The sequence below is a fragment of the Aythya ferina genome (assembly GCF_964211825.1).
Source record: "Aythya ferina genome assembly, chromosome: 1".
Lineage (NCBI taxonomy): Eukaryota > Metazoa > Chordata > Aves > Anseriformes > Anatidae > Aythya > Aythya ferina.
In genome coordinates this window covers 127,535,819-127,553,160 of record NC_140296.1, presented here as the reverse complement: position 1 = coordinate 127,553,160, position 17,342 = coordinate 127,535,819, and the positions used below count along the sequence as shown (strand labels likewise).

At 34.6% G+C, this 17,342-nt stretch overlaps 1 protein-coding gene across 11 annotated transcripts in view; it reads right to left on the bottom strand.

Annotated features, from left to right (window-relative positions):
* Window positions 1-526: 526 nt before the first annotated feature.
* The window catches only part of FERRY3 (FERRY endosomal RAB5 effector complex subunit 3), a 22,370-nt gene continuing 5,554 nt past the window's right edge, over window positions 527-17,342 (bottom strand). For 6 of the 11 annotated variants that reach the window (XM_084509656.1, XM_084509660.1, XM_084509666.1 and 3 more), the window contains 9 exons: window positions 17,158-17,279; window positions 15,656-15,762; window positions 14,836-15,033; window positions 11,163-11,291; window positions 9,978-10,046; window positions 8,236-8,438; window positions 3,096-3,153; window positions 1,802-1,869; window positions 527-777 (listed from right to left, as the gene is read on the bottom strand). In XM_084509656.1, coding sequence (XP_084365782.1) covers window positions 685-777; window positions 1,802-1,869; window positions 3,096-3,153; window positions 8,236-8,438; window positions 9,978-10,046; window positions 11,163-11,291; window positions 14,836-15,033; window positions 15,656-15,762; window positions 17,158-17,279 — 1,047 coding nt within the window. In that variant the 3' untranslated portion in view covers window positions 527-684. Of the gene's footprint in view, window positions 778-1,801; window positions 1,870-3,095; window positions 3,154-4,402; window positions 7,407-8,235; window positions 8,439-9,977; window positions 10,047-11,162; window positions 11,292-14,835; window positions 15,034-15,655; window positions 15,763-17,157; window positions 17,280-17,342 lie in introns of those variants that run through there. The other 5 variants (XM_084509662.1, XM_084509664.1, XM_084509658.1 and 2 more) reach the window with 2 other exon arrangements.

The window sequence follows — 17,342 nt, the reverse complement described above, 5'->3', positions numbered from 1 at the left end:
TGAAATCTTCAAAGAAAGCAGAAAGATAACATAGTAAAAAGGTAGTAATTAGAAGAACACCTAATCATTTTCACAGATACATTAGCTTGATTCTTTTTCAATACTTCCAGTGGTTTACAAAATGCAATATGCTTAAGGATTCTCTCATGTTTTTCATTTTATTACAGTTAATTGGTAAAACGAGGCATTATTACATTTTATTTTGCAGTCACTGTGAGCTTGGAAAGACAACTGAGAATAATTTTGATATAATTTGTCAAAGAAGACATGTAACATCTTTTTCTTTTTTCCTTTAAATGTCACCAAGCCAATTCAGAAAATGTTTCTAAAACTAAGCAATCTGAAGCCCCTCACTCCCCCCGATCCTGCTTCTACTGTAAGTCTTATTCCTACCAAACTATGTGAATCATTTCTGTGGATTACATAAGACTAGTTACATTTCATGTCTTTCAGAAAAAGATGAGGAATTCAACATAAATGCTGTGCTGAAACAGAGAGAGACAAAAATAAAATGCTAACAACCAAATGCAGACAGCATGTATCTTTTATTAAGATGACATTATTCTTGAAATTGCAACAAATGCCAACTCAGGGTCATCAGGCCTTGGAAAAGAGACATTTCCATAAAGAATCTCCATAGCTTCTTCCTCTGTCAACAAGGTATGTCTTACTGCTGCACAGAATTCAATGCTTAGAGGTTAGAGTCAATGTAGAGGACACTCGGAAGATTTGGGGAAGCATGTTACTCAGTTGGTAAAACATTTCCTCAGAAATTGTCTGGGGGGAGGAGAGAAAAAGAAAACAATAAAGAGATACACCAGTAAGCTTTAGCTTTTTGCTGTAGTTTGGAAGAACTAAATCTGTTTAAACTGTGTTTTTTAACATTTAAAAGAGTGTTGCAGTTTTTCAGAAGGCCAAGAAGATTGTTTTCAAAATGTACATTATAATTCTATTTAATTCAATCAAAAGAAAAAGATTGACCTAAAAATCATGTTTGTATATTTATGGGATATATCTCTTTCCAGTACATTTCCTGTTCTAATAATTGATCAGTTCTGGTAAGCAGAATCAGGACAGTGCTGTTCATTATCTACAGGACTTCTGCTGTCTGAATTCCAACGTTAGAGTCATCTTCAATTTATTTATTCTTTGCTTCCTCCCTGCTCAGCAGTTTAGTACTTTGTCAACAAGTATTTGCTATTTCTTTCATACCACAATTCTGATTTTTTACAGAACTTCTAGCACCACTTTTTAGAATAAAAACAAACCAAAAAAATAACAGCACAAAAACCACCTCAGTGTTGGTTACATTTGCAAAATTTCCTGTTTCTGCAAATCAGTTAGAACTCCAAGTTAAATCATTCCAGAATCTTTATTACAATTAACTTGAAACATCTAGAGTAATCAATTGTTTTGTGGAAGCATGACTGAACTCAGTACATTGCAATTTTCCAAGATGCTCAACAGTATGACTAACAAAAAACTAATGTTATATAATGCAATGTTAGTCCCAACTCTTCAGAGAAAATAGGAGAAAAAGAAAGAGTATCTTCTTTTAAGGTTATGTATTAACCATTCATAAAGGTGAACTTCCCAGTTTGCATTTTCAGCATCCTCAGAAGATATTACAGGATACCCAAAAATATAAAACCCTTTTATTCCTGTTTTGTAAGCAAGGGATGAAACTAACAGCAATTAGGTTTAAGCTCAAACTAAAAAACAGGGCACAAATCTAGATCTGCTGACATTTAACTTCTTGTTCCCAGTCTCCCAGTTTAGATACAAACTTGATTTAACCTACCTGCGGTACCAAGAATTGTACAGTCCGAGAAATTCCTCCATCCCATGAAGCCATTTCCATCATGAAACCTAAAAACCAGCACTCATATTATATTCATTATATACGTACACTCCTCCCTCAATTACACTGTTATCAAGCAATGAGGAAGTTTTCACATACAATTAGGATTTTAACCGCCTTAACTAGGGATATCGTTAGTCACATTTAAATCAGACTTGACTGATCAACTGACTGAAATCTGATTTAACTGGAAAATCTAATGAGGAATTATTGAGAAAATTGGAATACCCTTAAAGAGCAAAATAACCAGGTCTATGGTACAGCAGAGTACTAGCCAGCGGAAGTGAGAACTTTCTCCGAATATGATTATTAGGAGTTTTTTCAATAGCTTGCTTTCATTGAGAAGCAGCTTTTTTCTTTTGCTCTGATGTGATCACATCCAGATGAATGAGTGCAAGACAATATCCAGTTGCCAAAAGGGTTTTGGCCATCTGGCAGGAACAGAAACTACTTGGACTTACTTACATAGAAAATGCTTAATGCTCAGTGCTCAACTTATCATCATTTGGCATTTTTATGCTAGCATTTCCTAACTATAACCAATGAACTACAAGGTCCACAGAAATACATTAGTGACAAATAAAGATGCTTGGAAAAATACTTGTATAATGAAAATGGTTACATGGATGATATTTCATTGTGAACCGCTGAAGTTCACAACAGCAAGAGGTTTCTTAAGTAGGTGGTAGAAAGAACATAACTACTAGCATTTTAAATACTCTAAATGACTGTTGCGAGTGTTTAAGTACAGGACACAAGAATGCAGTAAGCAGTAACACAGTTGGGAAATATAGGAAATGACAGTCAAATCATGATGACTTTCAAGCAAAAAGGCGAATTAGCATATAAACTAGCCTTGAAAACGTATAGGGAATTGTCACTGAGGAAATTAAAATACAACAGACACTGGGAAGTATACTGTAGAGAACCACCTTCTCCTGCCCTCCTTCAGAGATTGCTCAAATGCAGTAAGGGCTTTTTCTTTCACTGTCTTTGTAACAGTTGTGAAGATACTTTCAAAACACTTTTAGTTTTCATTCTAGTGTGAGATTATTTCCTGATGCTTAAAATAGTCCCACAATAATAGTTAATTTTTTTAAAGAGAAAGCATAAGTGTTTTAACAAGTAGTAAGTTACTAAAATGACTTGTTTTGGGGAAAACATACAGCTTGATTTAAGACTGGATGTCATCAAATGCAACACTGGAAATGAACTGAAGCATTTACTAACATACCTTTAACACACTTGAACACAAGCTCTGCTCTCTTTAAGCACCATGGAATGGTCATTTCCTAAAAATAAATAAATAAATGAAAAAGGTCCAATGCCCATGGATCTACCATCAAGAGAAAAAAGGAAAATTATTAAAAATAATAAGTTATTACCATAAAACCATATTTTTCCACCAGGTATCCAAGCAGCATTACAGGCCATGATGAGGGATTCAGTTTTCTGAAGTACTCTAGACAGGTGGTGTGTGTATATGTGTATGGATACATAAACACACGACCCATATATACAAATATATTTTTTATATATATATTTATATACATGTATATGAGACCATAAAAGCACAGCCACTGCTTATTGGTATGAGAGCCTAGTGTCTGAACAGCCTATATATTTTTGAGATCTTGAAAAACAAACACACACCATCATACTGTTGATAATAATCCTATTAATGTCACTGGAAAATGAGTCTACTTAATTCCTCTGTGGAACTTCAGAAAAATGTGCAATAACCAATTGTAACTATCAGATTTGTGCTTCAGTTAGCTGAAGAGAGGCTCCTGACCATGTCTTAACAGCAGTAGCTGATGATTAACAGCTATTTTTGATGACTCTGGTTTAGGCTTATTGGCATACCCATACACCTTCAGTAAAATATCTCTAATACTGAAATTGGTAGAAATAATTTTATCCTAGAGGTGCATTTTTATTAAGAACTAAAACAAACAAAATCCGGCTTCATCCGATGGGACAGGTTTCAGATATGACCAGACAGCAAATTCTTACCTGAAGTTAAACACCAAGATGGTATATGAAAAGCACCTGTATAAACTACCTTACTGTATGGCAAACAGGCCCTGGTCTAAAGAATTTAAGTAACAGTTCAAATGCATTAGTACATCAAACATTCTTCAGCTGTAAACTATAAAATGAATTATATTAAGATGAACATTCCTAGAAGGCAGAAGGAATGTCATTGTAAACACTTCTCAGGAAGAAAATAAAATTTGTTCTGATGTGCCCTCCAACATCAAAAAGTGCACTTTCTAGTATGAACATAGGAATATACACATGGAATCAAATTTATCATTCCATGTACCTTTTAAAATTTATGCTTTACATAATTTTGTATTCAGTAAAGCCAGCATTTATTTTGCTATGTCAAGCAGTGTGCAAGCTGTCATTTTCAAAAAGCTTAATTTCAGGATTTAACAAGATTATTTGAGAAGCAAGGTTGTCCAAGAATGCTGACTGATAATGTTGAGTCAATATATTGAATGTCTCTACACTAAGCAACAACTAAAAGCTTAATTCTTTTCTTAGGTGGGAGCATCTCCCTATATTCTCCCATACCTGAAATAGTAACAGCCTTATAGTAACATAAAAACAGCCTAAGTTAGAATAACTTTACAGACCTTTTTTTTTTTTTCATGAGGTAAATTCTTGCATCAATAGATGCTGCTTTTAGACTATACAACATGTGAATCAGAAACAACAATATTGGACAATTTATTTTTTTTATTTTCTAACCTTTCTGGAAGAAATAGCTGGTCTTTGTTATAATTTATCTGCCCACATTTGCATTCTGTCACAAGCAATGTAGGAGTTTATTGCTACTTTTGATCACTGTTTTGGCTTAGGTTAAAAATGAATACCTAAAAAGAACGGTCCTGTTGCTCTGAAGGCAACTTACGAGCACATTATATAATCAATAAAAGAAACTAGCCTTAAAAGGACTGATTGAGACAGCAGGATATGACTCTACTCCTCAGACTATTTCAGAGAAACATAGATGTTAAATCTTGTGGTCAATCAAGGAAATAACAGGTTGAATCTACAATGTCAGTGCATGCAAGCCACAAGAACAGAGAATGACGCAGTAATGATTTGATTTTAATTCATCTTTAAAAACTTAAGTTATCATGATCTTGACACGTTGTCAGGACTTTTCCCTATATGTAAATTAAGTAACAGTTGTGGAAATTAATAGCCAGATAAGTGCCAATTCAAAACACAGCACAGGAGACACGAAAATAACAAACACCCCATCAGATATGGTAAGTTTTCATTAACAGCATTCTAGCAAGTAAAAAAAGCGTCTGGGACTTTTGGTTTCTATTCACTACAGAAAGCACACACCATTCCTTTTCAGGATGAATAGATCTTTTGTTAGATTAACATTCCTTTAGCTGATAAAAATAAAAAAGGCCAATCACTGAAATTTGTGACAGAGTCACTGCATGGAGTTGCTGCTTTTTTGAATCTAGAAGACCATCCTTAAGTCTCTGCAGAACCGTGTCATAACCAGGTAATGAAAACACTAAGTCCATACACTTCTTATGGGACAAAGGTTTCAAACCGAAATTCAATGGTTAATTTCAGTAAGTTAAGAATTAGCAAGGTGTTTATTTAAAGTATATCTATGCATGTTTCACGGTATGAAACAGTAAGAGAAAAACTGAAGGTTAATACACTCTTTGATAATCTCTCTACAAGTATAAATGACATTCACAAATATTTGCTGCACACCTTATATTCCCTTAATATCAACTTTTTTCAAACATTTTTTTCTTAACTTATCATCACATAGGCAGCTGCCTGAGAGCTCTCAAGAGGTCTGTTTTCTTCCACATTGCTATATGGATGGCAGCATACGATACCCCTTATGTTGAAACTACCAAGGAAGTATGCCAACTCCAGCATTTTTAATGATTTCATGTAACCATTTCATTCCCCAGTTCAGTTTATGTTAGATTCAGTGCAATGATCAGACATTAGGACCTCAGTTGTCCTAAATTTGAACTTGTCTATTTTTGTCTTTCTCAAATATCAAACACAGTTTCCTTCCTTTACTGAAATTAATGATCAGAACAGGAAAAAAGAAAAAACAACAAACACAAAACTGTTGTTGTTGTTGTTGAAGTAACAAGAAAAAACAAGAAAAACAGAATTCTTTATTTTTTTTCTTGGGGGGGAGGGCCAGGAGGAAAGAGTAGCTTAATACGAAGGCTAAATGATAACAAAGGGTAACAGCTTCACTGAGACTGATACACTCATTTTTGTGGGGTTATAAACACTACTCTTCCATCCATAAAAGAAAACCTTTGGGAAATACACAAAGCAAACTCATGATGAATGCTTGCCACAGCGAGGCACGCAAACATCTCTGCAGCTGTGCTCCTGGTTAACCACTTTACAAAAATGTTTTTTTATGTAGGTGGTAAACGCAGATTCAAAACTGGAGCTGCTGAAGGCACCAAGTTCAGGTTAACCTTCGGAAATCTGTTGTTATTCACTCTTCCCTCAACAACAAGTTACAGACTTGTGTGTTTCAAATGAGGTCAGCCAGCTGCAAAACACCGTAATAAGTGATGCTGCTAATGCAATTCATGCAGTTCAGTTTTGGCTCAGTCTATGCTTATCATACAGGTCACTTTCAGCTTACTCCACAGATACTTAAAAAGCTTAATATTAAAGATGAATCATTTTACCTGGACTTTTAAGAATTCAGCATCAGACAAGTAGATGGTTCTTCAGTTTCACACATTTCAGCAACAACACCTTTCTAAAAGCATGGTGAACACCTGGTCTTGTGCTCTATTTGTATTTTAAACATGTTATTTTTAGCTTTCATTGTATGTATGTATTTCAAAGGGAAAAAAAAAAAAGTTTAATGGGGTCACTTGCCAACTTGATTAAGAGAAGAGCTCTATAAACTTCTGAAACACAGTAATTGGGTCCCATTAATAACTCAGGTTGCTGTCCTGCAAGTTGATTACTTACATTTGCATACAAAAAGTGTTAATACCAAAGATGTAAAAATATATTTCTGAAATAAAATCTATTACTAAAAGTTCACATTTTGAGGCACATCCTTTAGAATCTTCATTATTGGATATTTTTAACATTGCTTGAACTGTATAGACCTCTATCTTGCAAAAGGGATCCAGTTCTACATGGTGTTAAGATAAAATTATGAAAAAAAAAAAAAAAAACCCAACAAAAAAAAACAGTTATTCCACCTATTAAAAGCAATCCAATGATGAGCCTCTTTCTTGCTATGAGTCAGGCACTTTCAAAGGAGAGGCAGTCTTGAAATTGGTGCCAATTTTTTTAAAAGAAAAACAACAACATAACAGATTGCAAGTAAACATATGCAAAGATATAATTAATAGCAGTGTTATCTTATTCTCCTAATTTCTTTTAGTTTGTAAGTTTGTCACCTAAGGAAGTGTGGCATGTGGCTGTACTTTCTGTCTGCTGGATCTCTCCCCACCTCCATTTTCTTCCCTGCCAGTTATCTTTTGAAGCTGATCTGACAGAGGAAAGATTGTAAATGGTATTAAATTATAAGTTTACTATGCACTGTAAAAAAAAATACAGTTGAGTAAGAGAAAAGTTCTACACACTAGTGTCCCACTGAAGAAAAAAATACAGCAGTTCTGCAGAATAAGCACACTTATGTCACCAATGGATGTGACATATCACTTGAGTCTCAGCAGTATGCTACTTCTTCTCCATCTGGTATGTGGGGGGCTCTGGGGCAGAAACTAAACATGCAAGTAATTAGGGCATGAAGAAGGAGACCATTCAGAGCAAAGGTAAAATTTTGTTACTGCTGCACAGGGCTGAGGTGATAAAGAATGGTGTTTAGGGGTACAGAATTCAAATTTTCTAAGAAAACAGGCTTTGCTAGTTCTGCTGCTCATAAAAAGTTAGTTTTAATTTTTTCTAGCTAGAAGCAATTATAATTTGCATCTGCTATTACTATTATATCAGCATCTTACAAACTATAGTTTCTAAGCAAGAACTGCTGCCACAAAACATCTTTTTAACATCTAAATATGTAGTCCTATCACCTCTTTCATTAATACCTCTGTAACCGTGCACTGAGCTGGATCAAGGAGAGATGGAAATAAAAATGAAGAGGTTCAGCTGACTGAAAAGCTTATAACTGATTCAGTTCCTTAACTCACGTCACTATACAGATACCAATGGTAGCACAATGATGTGGCAGGAGCATGTGACTAGGATAAATTGCTCCATTTGTCTTAAACAAGACTGAGACATATCCTTTCCAGAAAAAAAAATAAATAATTGTTGCACCTTAGAAGCTAAGAAAACAAAACTTTAAATTTACTTACTTCTGACATATCATGTACCAACAGGAGAGGAATGCTAATGGTAGTAATGTCATGCGTGCAGCAAACTTTGAGAATGTTTCTGAGTCCCATGATCGCAGGATCCCGAGCAGTTATGTTTCCAGATCTTACATTATCATCCACACAAAGGTGAAACGCAACATGAATTTCAGAAAGATTTGAATGGCGTGTTATGTAGAATTCCCCTACAGAATTACATAAACCAAAAAGGCAAGGTATCACAGTAGTGACCTATACTGAAACACAATTGTTATGAAATGTAAGAATAGGGTCAGTAAGTTAAGACAAAAGGTAATACAAGCAGACAACAGATCAGAACACGTACATAAGGAGATACATAAAAGTTAGAAACGAACTGATCTAAAATCTCTTGGAGTATGATTGTTTTACATTCATCCTACACACACTTCCCTGCTTTGATGAGTTTCACAAGCATCAGGGACACCTGGTGTAATAAGATGTAACAGTGCCAGAACAAGCGGATACGATCTATATATAGCATGAAACAAAAAAGCAAACACAGAGGAGGTGTAATACTCAAAATATATAATGTAAGCACTGAATTGCAGACAGATGTGGGAGGCGGAAATACCAAAAATGGATGCATTAAAATAAAGTATGCAAAAAGTCTGTGGAAAAGGATAGTGGGTTATGCAATAACAGATACATTCTAGAAGACAGAGGTATAAACGATCTTTAGAATTTAAAACAATTCATAACAATGGGAAGATTAGTTACAAAGCTGCTTTCAAGAAGACATCTTGCCAGAGAGATTTTTAGGCTTAGTTTTCATTTATCAAAGATAAAGAAGCAGTAAATGGGCAGTGAAATGCAGGTCTCTGCACCTTACCTTTCTGCTGGAGAGCAAAACATCTATACTGGAGTCAACAAAAAAGCAGGTATACAATACCACTACTGTTCCAGTCAACAGATAAGCATCTTCCTTCAAACCTATTTTCACTGGCAATTCCAGTTAAGACTTCCTTTGCACTGGATTATCTGAAGAATGGGTATGTACTCCTTCCTGATGATGGCTAAGGTAATCCCCAGCAATGTCCATCTAATAATAATGATACGCTTGCCACTGCAGCAAGATTTTACTGGGATTTATCTATTAAGGATCAAAGCGGATTTATAATCCACTTATATGACCAAGATCTAAGACAATCTTGAAAGCAATTTTAAGAAGCCCTCCTATTACCCATGGGTTGTATGAATTTGTCTCCTTCCCCTACACCTCCAACTGTGCATTCATCTTCAGACTCCACAGCAGCTTTCCATGGTAAAAATCAGAGATTCCCTCTTTTAGAGAAATGCATTCTTACATTCTCAAAGTTAAAATACATTCTAAAATGCTTTACTGGATCAGCACAGTGACATATATAGTTATTTTCACAAAGTTATTTGATATTATTTATGTTTCATTTTTTTTCCCAGAATCCTCAGAGATCTTTTTATCTCCCCTCAAACTCTGAAGAGAAATTTTAGGCATAGAGAAGTGATTTGCCCCACAGTCATATGACGTGGTGGCAAAGCTGGGAATAGAAACCAGATGTCCTGACACCCAGTTCTCTGCCTTAGCCACAAGAACATCCTTCTCCTCTGATTGAGGTCAACTTAGGTTTAGTTTATAATTTATGTTCTGAATTTAGAGCTAAAAATGTGCATCTATAAAACAAAATTTCTTCTAAGAAGAGGGGGGAAACCTCTTCAGTGGAACTCACCTGGTAAAATATTTGACTGGTTTCGTTCAATATTCTTGGATTTGTCTTCAGTTCCACTTTCTTTATTTCCTGTATATAAACAAATACCACAAATATGAAACATAACATGTATTAATCATGCTTTGTCATATAAAATGTACTGAGATGATATCCAGCTTGAATTTTCACCATAGAGTTGGATAAATGTGAGGGTTGGACAAGAATTGCTTCTGCCGACTTCAATAAACGCTGAACCGATTATGAAATCATAAATGAACTTATCAAATCATAAGCTTTCTTTTTTGATCATCCTATGATACCTCTTTACTCAGACAAATGGAAACACAATGTTCTCAAATGGAATGCTAAACTTTCTGAATTACCCTCACAACTGCATAGTACCTTGCTATTGCTTTTTAAATAATGCATATATTTAAAGCAAGTTTGTTCCTAGTATTGCAAGGAAAATTTTAACAGAAATTTACATAAATCACCAATATAAAAACAGCTTTCAGAATTCTCCTTAAGACTACAGCCATATGCAGATTCCTAAGAAAACTTGTTTCGCCATGTACTCTTATGAATCTATTCATGTTACTGATGTATTTAAACCACACAAGTAGTTCTCTGCAAGAAAAACAAAGCTTCATGATGTACAAGTACTGCCTTAACACCATGTGGTCAGAAAATTTCTATGCCATTTGTAAAAATAACTGCGAAGTAAACCATTCACAAGGATTTGGTCAATACTAAAGAGTATACACATATAGTCAATTTATTACTCCATTTTTAGTACTTATTTATATGGAGGGGAATAAGTTGTAACACATCTGCAATTTTTAAGGCTTTGACTTTCATTTTCTATATAAATACAAGTCAGGTAAGTCCATGTTGTCACCAGCAGTTTAAGCTGCAGAGGAAAGTATAATTACCCTACATATTTCCCATGCTGCTAAAGTGTGATCAGAGCTTAAGGACTTTTTTTCTCTAAATTTATGTCTATTATGGAATCAAAGACATCATGTGGACATACTGTCAGTGAACACAGGATTTCATGCAGATCTCTCTGAGTTAACTGACAAACCAGAACATCACATTTTATTGATTTGTAGATATGAAGAAGAGTGAAATCAAGTCACCCCTAACCATAAACATTCTACTGACCACTATGCTATTTCAAGGAAAGTAATTTTGGTTGTCACTGACCATGATGTCTTTTCGACTTACTGCTACGCTGTGCTCTGGCCTTAAGTACAACCTTCTGGACAATTTCAAGTTGTTCTTGAATTCCAGGAAAATGAAAATCCGTGCATTCTTGGCAAACAGTTGCAAAATCTAGGAAAAAAATAAAGATTTAAATCCACGTCATAAGGATGTGCTTAGTAACATTACATAATGCTGTTGTACAGTTTAAGCAAAGACAGATACAACAGCAAAACTAAAACAAAACAAACAAAAAAGCCCTGCTGCATTTCACCTTAAGTCCTAAAAAAAGCATTACATCAGAAACAAAGTTGTTTTTTTTTTTTTTTTTTAAATAAATGAATTCCTTGGAAAAAAACAACTTGAAACAGTGCTGTTATTCTTCAGACAAAATAATCCATGCAAAAAATAAACCTGAAAATAACAGCAAGAATCACAGGATCACAGAATTCTAGGTGTTGTAAAGGACCTCAAGAGATCATTGGGTCCACACCCCCCTGCCAAAGCAGGTAAAACATACATGCATTAAATGTTACCATCCTTAAAGTGTTGATGCCTTATTAATAACAGTCCCTTGATCTGTGATGCTTTATTGAAGCATATATAGTAGATATTTCCAAGAGCAGCTATGGCACCCCAGTGTGTTTTGCAAAACAAGAGCTATTACATTCATAAACAGCATATCTGGAAAGTTGGGATTACAGTTGTTTCCTCTTAGTTCTCAAAACAGAGATCTGAAAGCTAAAGAAAAGTGCCATCAGCTGAAAAGAGCTGCCAGTTTATTTTCCTGATAAGCAATGTCAGACTTGGAAAAATTAAATTAATAATTAGGATCATAACATACTGCCCCTGTAATGCATATTCTAAGCGCAGTATCCTGATGTCCAGCCTTTTCTCCGTTTTTAAAAAATGCATGGTTATCACTGCCAATGTTAAGTTAATGGCCGCCAAAACAAGCAATTATCAAGAAGATGAACTATACTAACCAATCGTGACTTACTTCTGAGGAACCTACCTGGATTAGATCCCAAAGTACTTAATGTATTTTGATTATCTGAGGATCACCATGTAATCCTGTGAACAGGCTATAACAGGAATAGGCAGGATATAAAGAAAACCTTAATATCCTTTATCTTTTTACATCCTCTGTATCATGAAGTCTATTTTCAAAATGCTTTATTAAGTTCTGGTTTCCAAAATCAAGGGAAGAAGCAGCTCATATTCTAAAAGATTGTGTTTTCTGTGTTTATCAAGATAAACTAAGGCCAGGAAATGTTTTATTTGAAACAAAAAAAAAGGAAAAGTCTCTTATTTAAATCAAAATTAAAGTTAGTTTTAGTTTACCATTTGAGTGTGCTATACCTACTTAAAATCTGAGTCATAGTAGCCCTACAAAGTCCTAACGTAAGAGGCTCATGCTAGGTAATGCATAAATACAAAATACATGAGAAGACTATTCCTCTAGCTTACAAAAAGGAACCTGAATTAAATCTGGACATTGGAAGATCATAAAAAGTTCAACTTCCTGTTGAAAGCTGTTTTCCAGAGATGGGTCCAAGTCCAATTTCAAAGGTATATTTTACTAGTCATTGTTTAGATATCGTAAGAGATAGTGTACCCAGAAAACACTGCAGTCATGTTTTTCAGTCTTGCAAATACCTCACATATCCTGAACTTTGAGGCAAACTGAACCATCTTTGGATAATAGATTCACCAAAGACGCAACATCAAAATGTTTGTAAGACAACTGAGCTAGCAAAATATATACTAAACAAGAAGGACATTCACTAGGGTCCTCAAGATGGATCTAAACAAATTAGGTCAAACAAGTAAGTTGCAAGACTTTGTAGGACTGTACCCACTTTCCATTTAGCGTTTGCTGAGTGATTGGTCTTGCTCAAAACAACACAAAATACTTGAATAAACAGCATACTCACATGAAGCTCATCTATATCAACCTTTGCTAATCTCGAGATTAGAGAGTGATTCTAGTCCATTGCCAAACAACAGCTATTAGGTTTGTGTTTTTCCATTTTAGGACAGAAGCACTTCTACACTTTTGTAACCCAGAAATTTAGACTACACATGACATTACCTCCCTATTTAAACACCAACATAAACGTATTATTTAAATGTCTTGCAAAAAATGTTATAATAGAAATGTTATGAACCTTTGAAGCCCCTAGCACATTTACATGTATTTTTCTTTAACAGGCCTTTTCGTACGGAGAATGGTTTCTGTGTAGTGCTCTTGCAACAGATTTAACAATTTTAAAGCAAATTTTCTTCTCAAAGGTATTTAGTACTGACCTTTGCCAGAAGGTATCACTCTCACCAGACAGTAGATATAAAGAAATGTACCCAAACCTCTGTTGCTGCCTCTAGTAGTTTGAGGTCTTAGCACAACCAGATGTTCATTGGTGGTTTAAAGTAGCATATTTGATTCAGTTGGAGGAACAGAGACAATTTAAATGCAACATTTTAAAAAAGAATGGAGGCGCAGACAGCTGTGGAAAGTGCTCACAGTTAAGTTTGCCAAAGTCTGTTTGGAATTAAGAGGAATCAAAATTGACTAAGGATTATATTTTATAGATTATCCCATAGTCCCTTAGTTCCCCCCTCTACTTTCCCCTTTGCTGAGGCTGCAGTATCTAATTTTGTGTTTAGTGGTATTATCTATATGTCCATTTTCTCTTGATCATCTAAGATTTATGCACAAATTTTCACCGTTAATTTAAATATTTAAGCAGTAATAACAAAAAGCAATGGAAAATGAGTGCAAGAGTGAAATAATACTGTTAGAATTAAACTTGGAAACCATATACGGAACAAACAGAACTGGAATTTTAATAGATACACTTCCCTCTCCTTATTACAAGCCTGATTCCACACTATTTTCAGAGTGCACCAAAGCCTACTTTCCTCCCCTTTCCAAGAAAATGCATATTAGAATGATGAAAAGTAATACTGTCTCTAGTCAAAAAGACATTTCATATGTAAATATTTAGGTATTAAATTTCAAGAGGAAGATGGCAAAGTCTACAAAGTTGTTCACAGAGAGCCTGGGTGGCCAAAATTCGAACAAGAACAAACACACGTGTCATTGGTTAGGCTTAGAACACCCTCACAGAGACCAGTTAATCAAAAGATGTGCACTTAAAATGTCTATTAATTAAACTTTCCAAGAGTAGGCAATTAATACTCCTATTATACTTCCATTGTTCCCTGTTAATGGAAGTTATGGTAATACAGATATTTAAAGTAAATGTATAAATATGCTACATGCTTATCAATTTTAAAACTTCAGTTTGAGTATTTAATTGTATGGCAAATTAACATTAGAGAGTTAGAAGACCCTACTGATTATCAGCTTGTGTAAGGCAGGCAAATTAACATTAAAGTGTCCACCCTAACACCTTACTTACTCAAATGCAAAACCTAGTACAGAGATACAAAAGTTAACAGCATATCAGAGTTCAAGTTACTTAGCACAGCTCTGTCCCCCATTCTTATCCATTTCTTTTTGCTTTTCCTACCCTTCTGTAATACCACTTGCAAAACATTTACTCTAGTAAATTTTAATTTTACTGTGAATACTTTTTGTGAGAGAAGACAGCAAGTCTCAAAGAGCGATGCTGGCTTTCACTGACCTGATATACTCCATCAGAGGACTCACCTCTTTTGATGCCACTGTATGAACTGATACGATTATCTACCAGTAATACCAGGCCACAGAGGGAAGTTGAGTAGAGGGACATTGCGGTTTGAAGCCTGTGAAGCTTTACTCCACTTCGATGATTACGCTTATGTTTACAAAAATCCAGCATATCAGCTCTCAGTAATCTCAAGTTATGCATGGTCTTCAACTGAGCTCCTGTAGCAGATATAAACGATACAAACAGTATCATTAAATACAGTAGTATTTAATACAAACAGCAAAAGATGAAACTCATGATTATTATTAAACTGACCAAAACGTTCCCCTAAGCTTTGTGAAAAAGATATAAGGAAAGTATAACCAATAATACTTGCACAAAGTAAGTTCTTAACCATATATGCAATTTATATGCATATCAGCAAATTACAAAATAAAGAGTACTTGAGTGCAGTCAAAACAGACAGCATAAGAAATCTCTATTACATAAACAATACTAAAAGAAAAAAAAATCAAGCATCCATTTTTCCGTTAAGTTTTCTTGGGAACTAAATAAACACCCACATTTTAATTTATTAATCGCTATGTGTATTGATGTTAACATGTTTTTCTATATTAGTCACCTTGCTAAAGTGGATACAAATTTGTTTTTAAAATGTTTTCCATTGAGTATTTTTCAGGTAGGTAGACATTGTTTGATACAGTTTATGCTGTATTGTACTTCTCTCCCAAACTGGGAAAAATAAATATATTATTAGTTAAGTACTGTAAATAAAACACGGTTAGATGCATAATTTATTAGTTACAATCTTTGGATTTACTGTGAGTTTATTTTACTTACCCAAGTGAATAGTAAAACTTTCTTCTAAAAGTCTTTGCTCTTCATAAATTCTTCCATTTCCTTCCACAGATTCTCTCAATTGACTGGGCTGAACCTTAATTTCATCACTAAAATAATGAGAAACCTACTGAAAAGTTTATACTAGCTTTTGCTGACAATGAACAACGTATTGCAAACTCTATCCAAAATTTCCTCAGCTAGTCTGTGGAAGCCAAGAAACTAAACCTATTTGAATGAACTCTACTCCTCTGAAGTTCTGCCTTTCTGGTACGTAACACTTCATCCTTATACCAGCAGGAAGAGTAAACTTCACTATTAGATTTACATCATCAGGCTTCTTTGTAAAGCATTTTGCGATTGAGCAATAAGAACCACAATACCTAGTTATAATGAAATGAACATATAAATAAATGGGAAAAAATCTCAGTCTATTTAGAACACAAAACTTTATTCATGAAGGTCCTGGATATAATATTCTTTCTACCTGCCTCCCCCCCACACACAAAATGGGAGGTTAAAAAAAACAGTCAAGCTAAGCTTGCCACACTGTACAAGCTCAGAAGCTATGCAGTCCTAGGAACATATTCTGGGACTAACCTGAAAACTGCAAAAGACTTCCAAAACACAGAAATTCAGACACAATCGTGAGGAAAGTAGTGAGAAATCAACATGTATATTATCTTCTAACATATTTCCCCTCCTCTCTGTCTCTTCCCTCATGTTCCATACACTCTGCTTTCTTATACCAAAAGTGAACACTTAAGAGGAAGTGAAGTATTTTATACTTTATGTTCCATGCCATTTTCATCTTATCACTCACATCCATTTTAAGCAAAGGTGTCATTTTCCCCATAAATCCTTTCTGTATACATCTAAACAATCTACTCAGGCTCTTCTACTAACGAGACATGAAAAAGCACCAGGTTTTACTCCTTTCATTTTCCAAATAGTAACGAAGGTGGTAGACACTAATGATACAGCATAGGGCTCTCTTCAAGTTACAGATTTCAGTTTCCCTACTATATCCTCAATAAGAAAACAACTCTCACTATAAGTGGACAGACTGAAAGACTCCAAATATTTTAGCTGTACAGCGATGTCTATATAAAACATTAAAAAAAAGGCTTGTTATTCAAAATGTGTTACAGTTCTACCACTTATTAAACTTTAATTATTCTGTGTAATATAATTATGTGATAACAGAAAGCATTATGAAAAAGCGTTTAAAAAAAGACAATGTAAATAAGGCAAAACAGGAGGAAGCTCCATACTGCTCAGACTCTAATTCAGTGTATGAGAACATTTCTTTGTACAGAACGGTTGTAAAATGTCACACAAAGAAAAAAGGTCTAAAAATGTAGATATTTAATTATGATGGTTTATTTGCTTTTGATTCTCTTGGATTATGTTGTTTAAGCAGCTATTTTGAAAGAAAGAGTACATAAAACCACGTCTTTTGAATTAATAGAGACAGCAGTAAACGTCACCATGGAACTAAATACCTGATTGAGCTATTGTTGGGATTCTTAAGGTCCTGGTGAAGTTTTATCACCCATTCCTGATATTCCTGCTTCTGGATAGCACTGGACTGTTTTAATTCATTGGTCCATTTGTTCTCCAAATCCTAACAAGAAGACAGACATAATTTGAATGTTTTGGGTTCTCTTTTTAAGCAATTATTTGCATA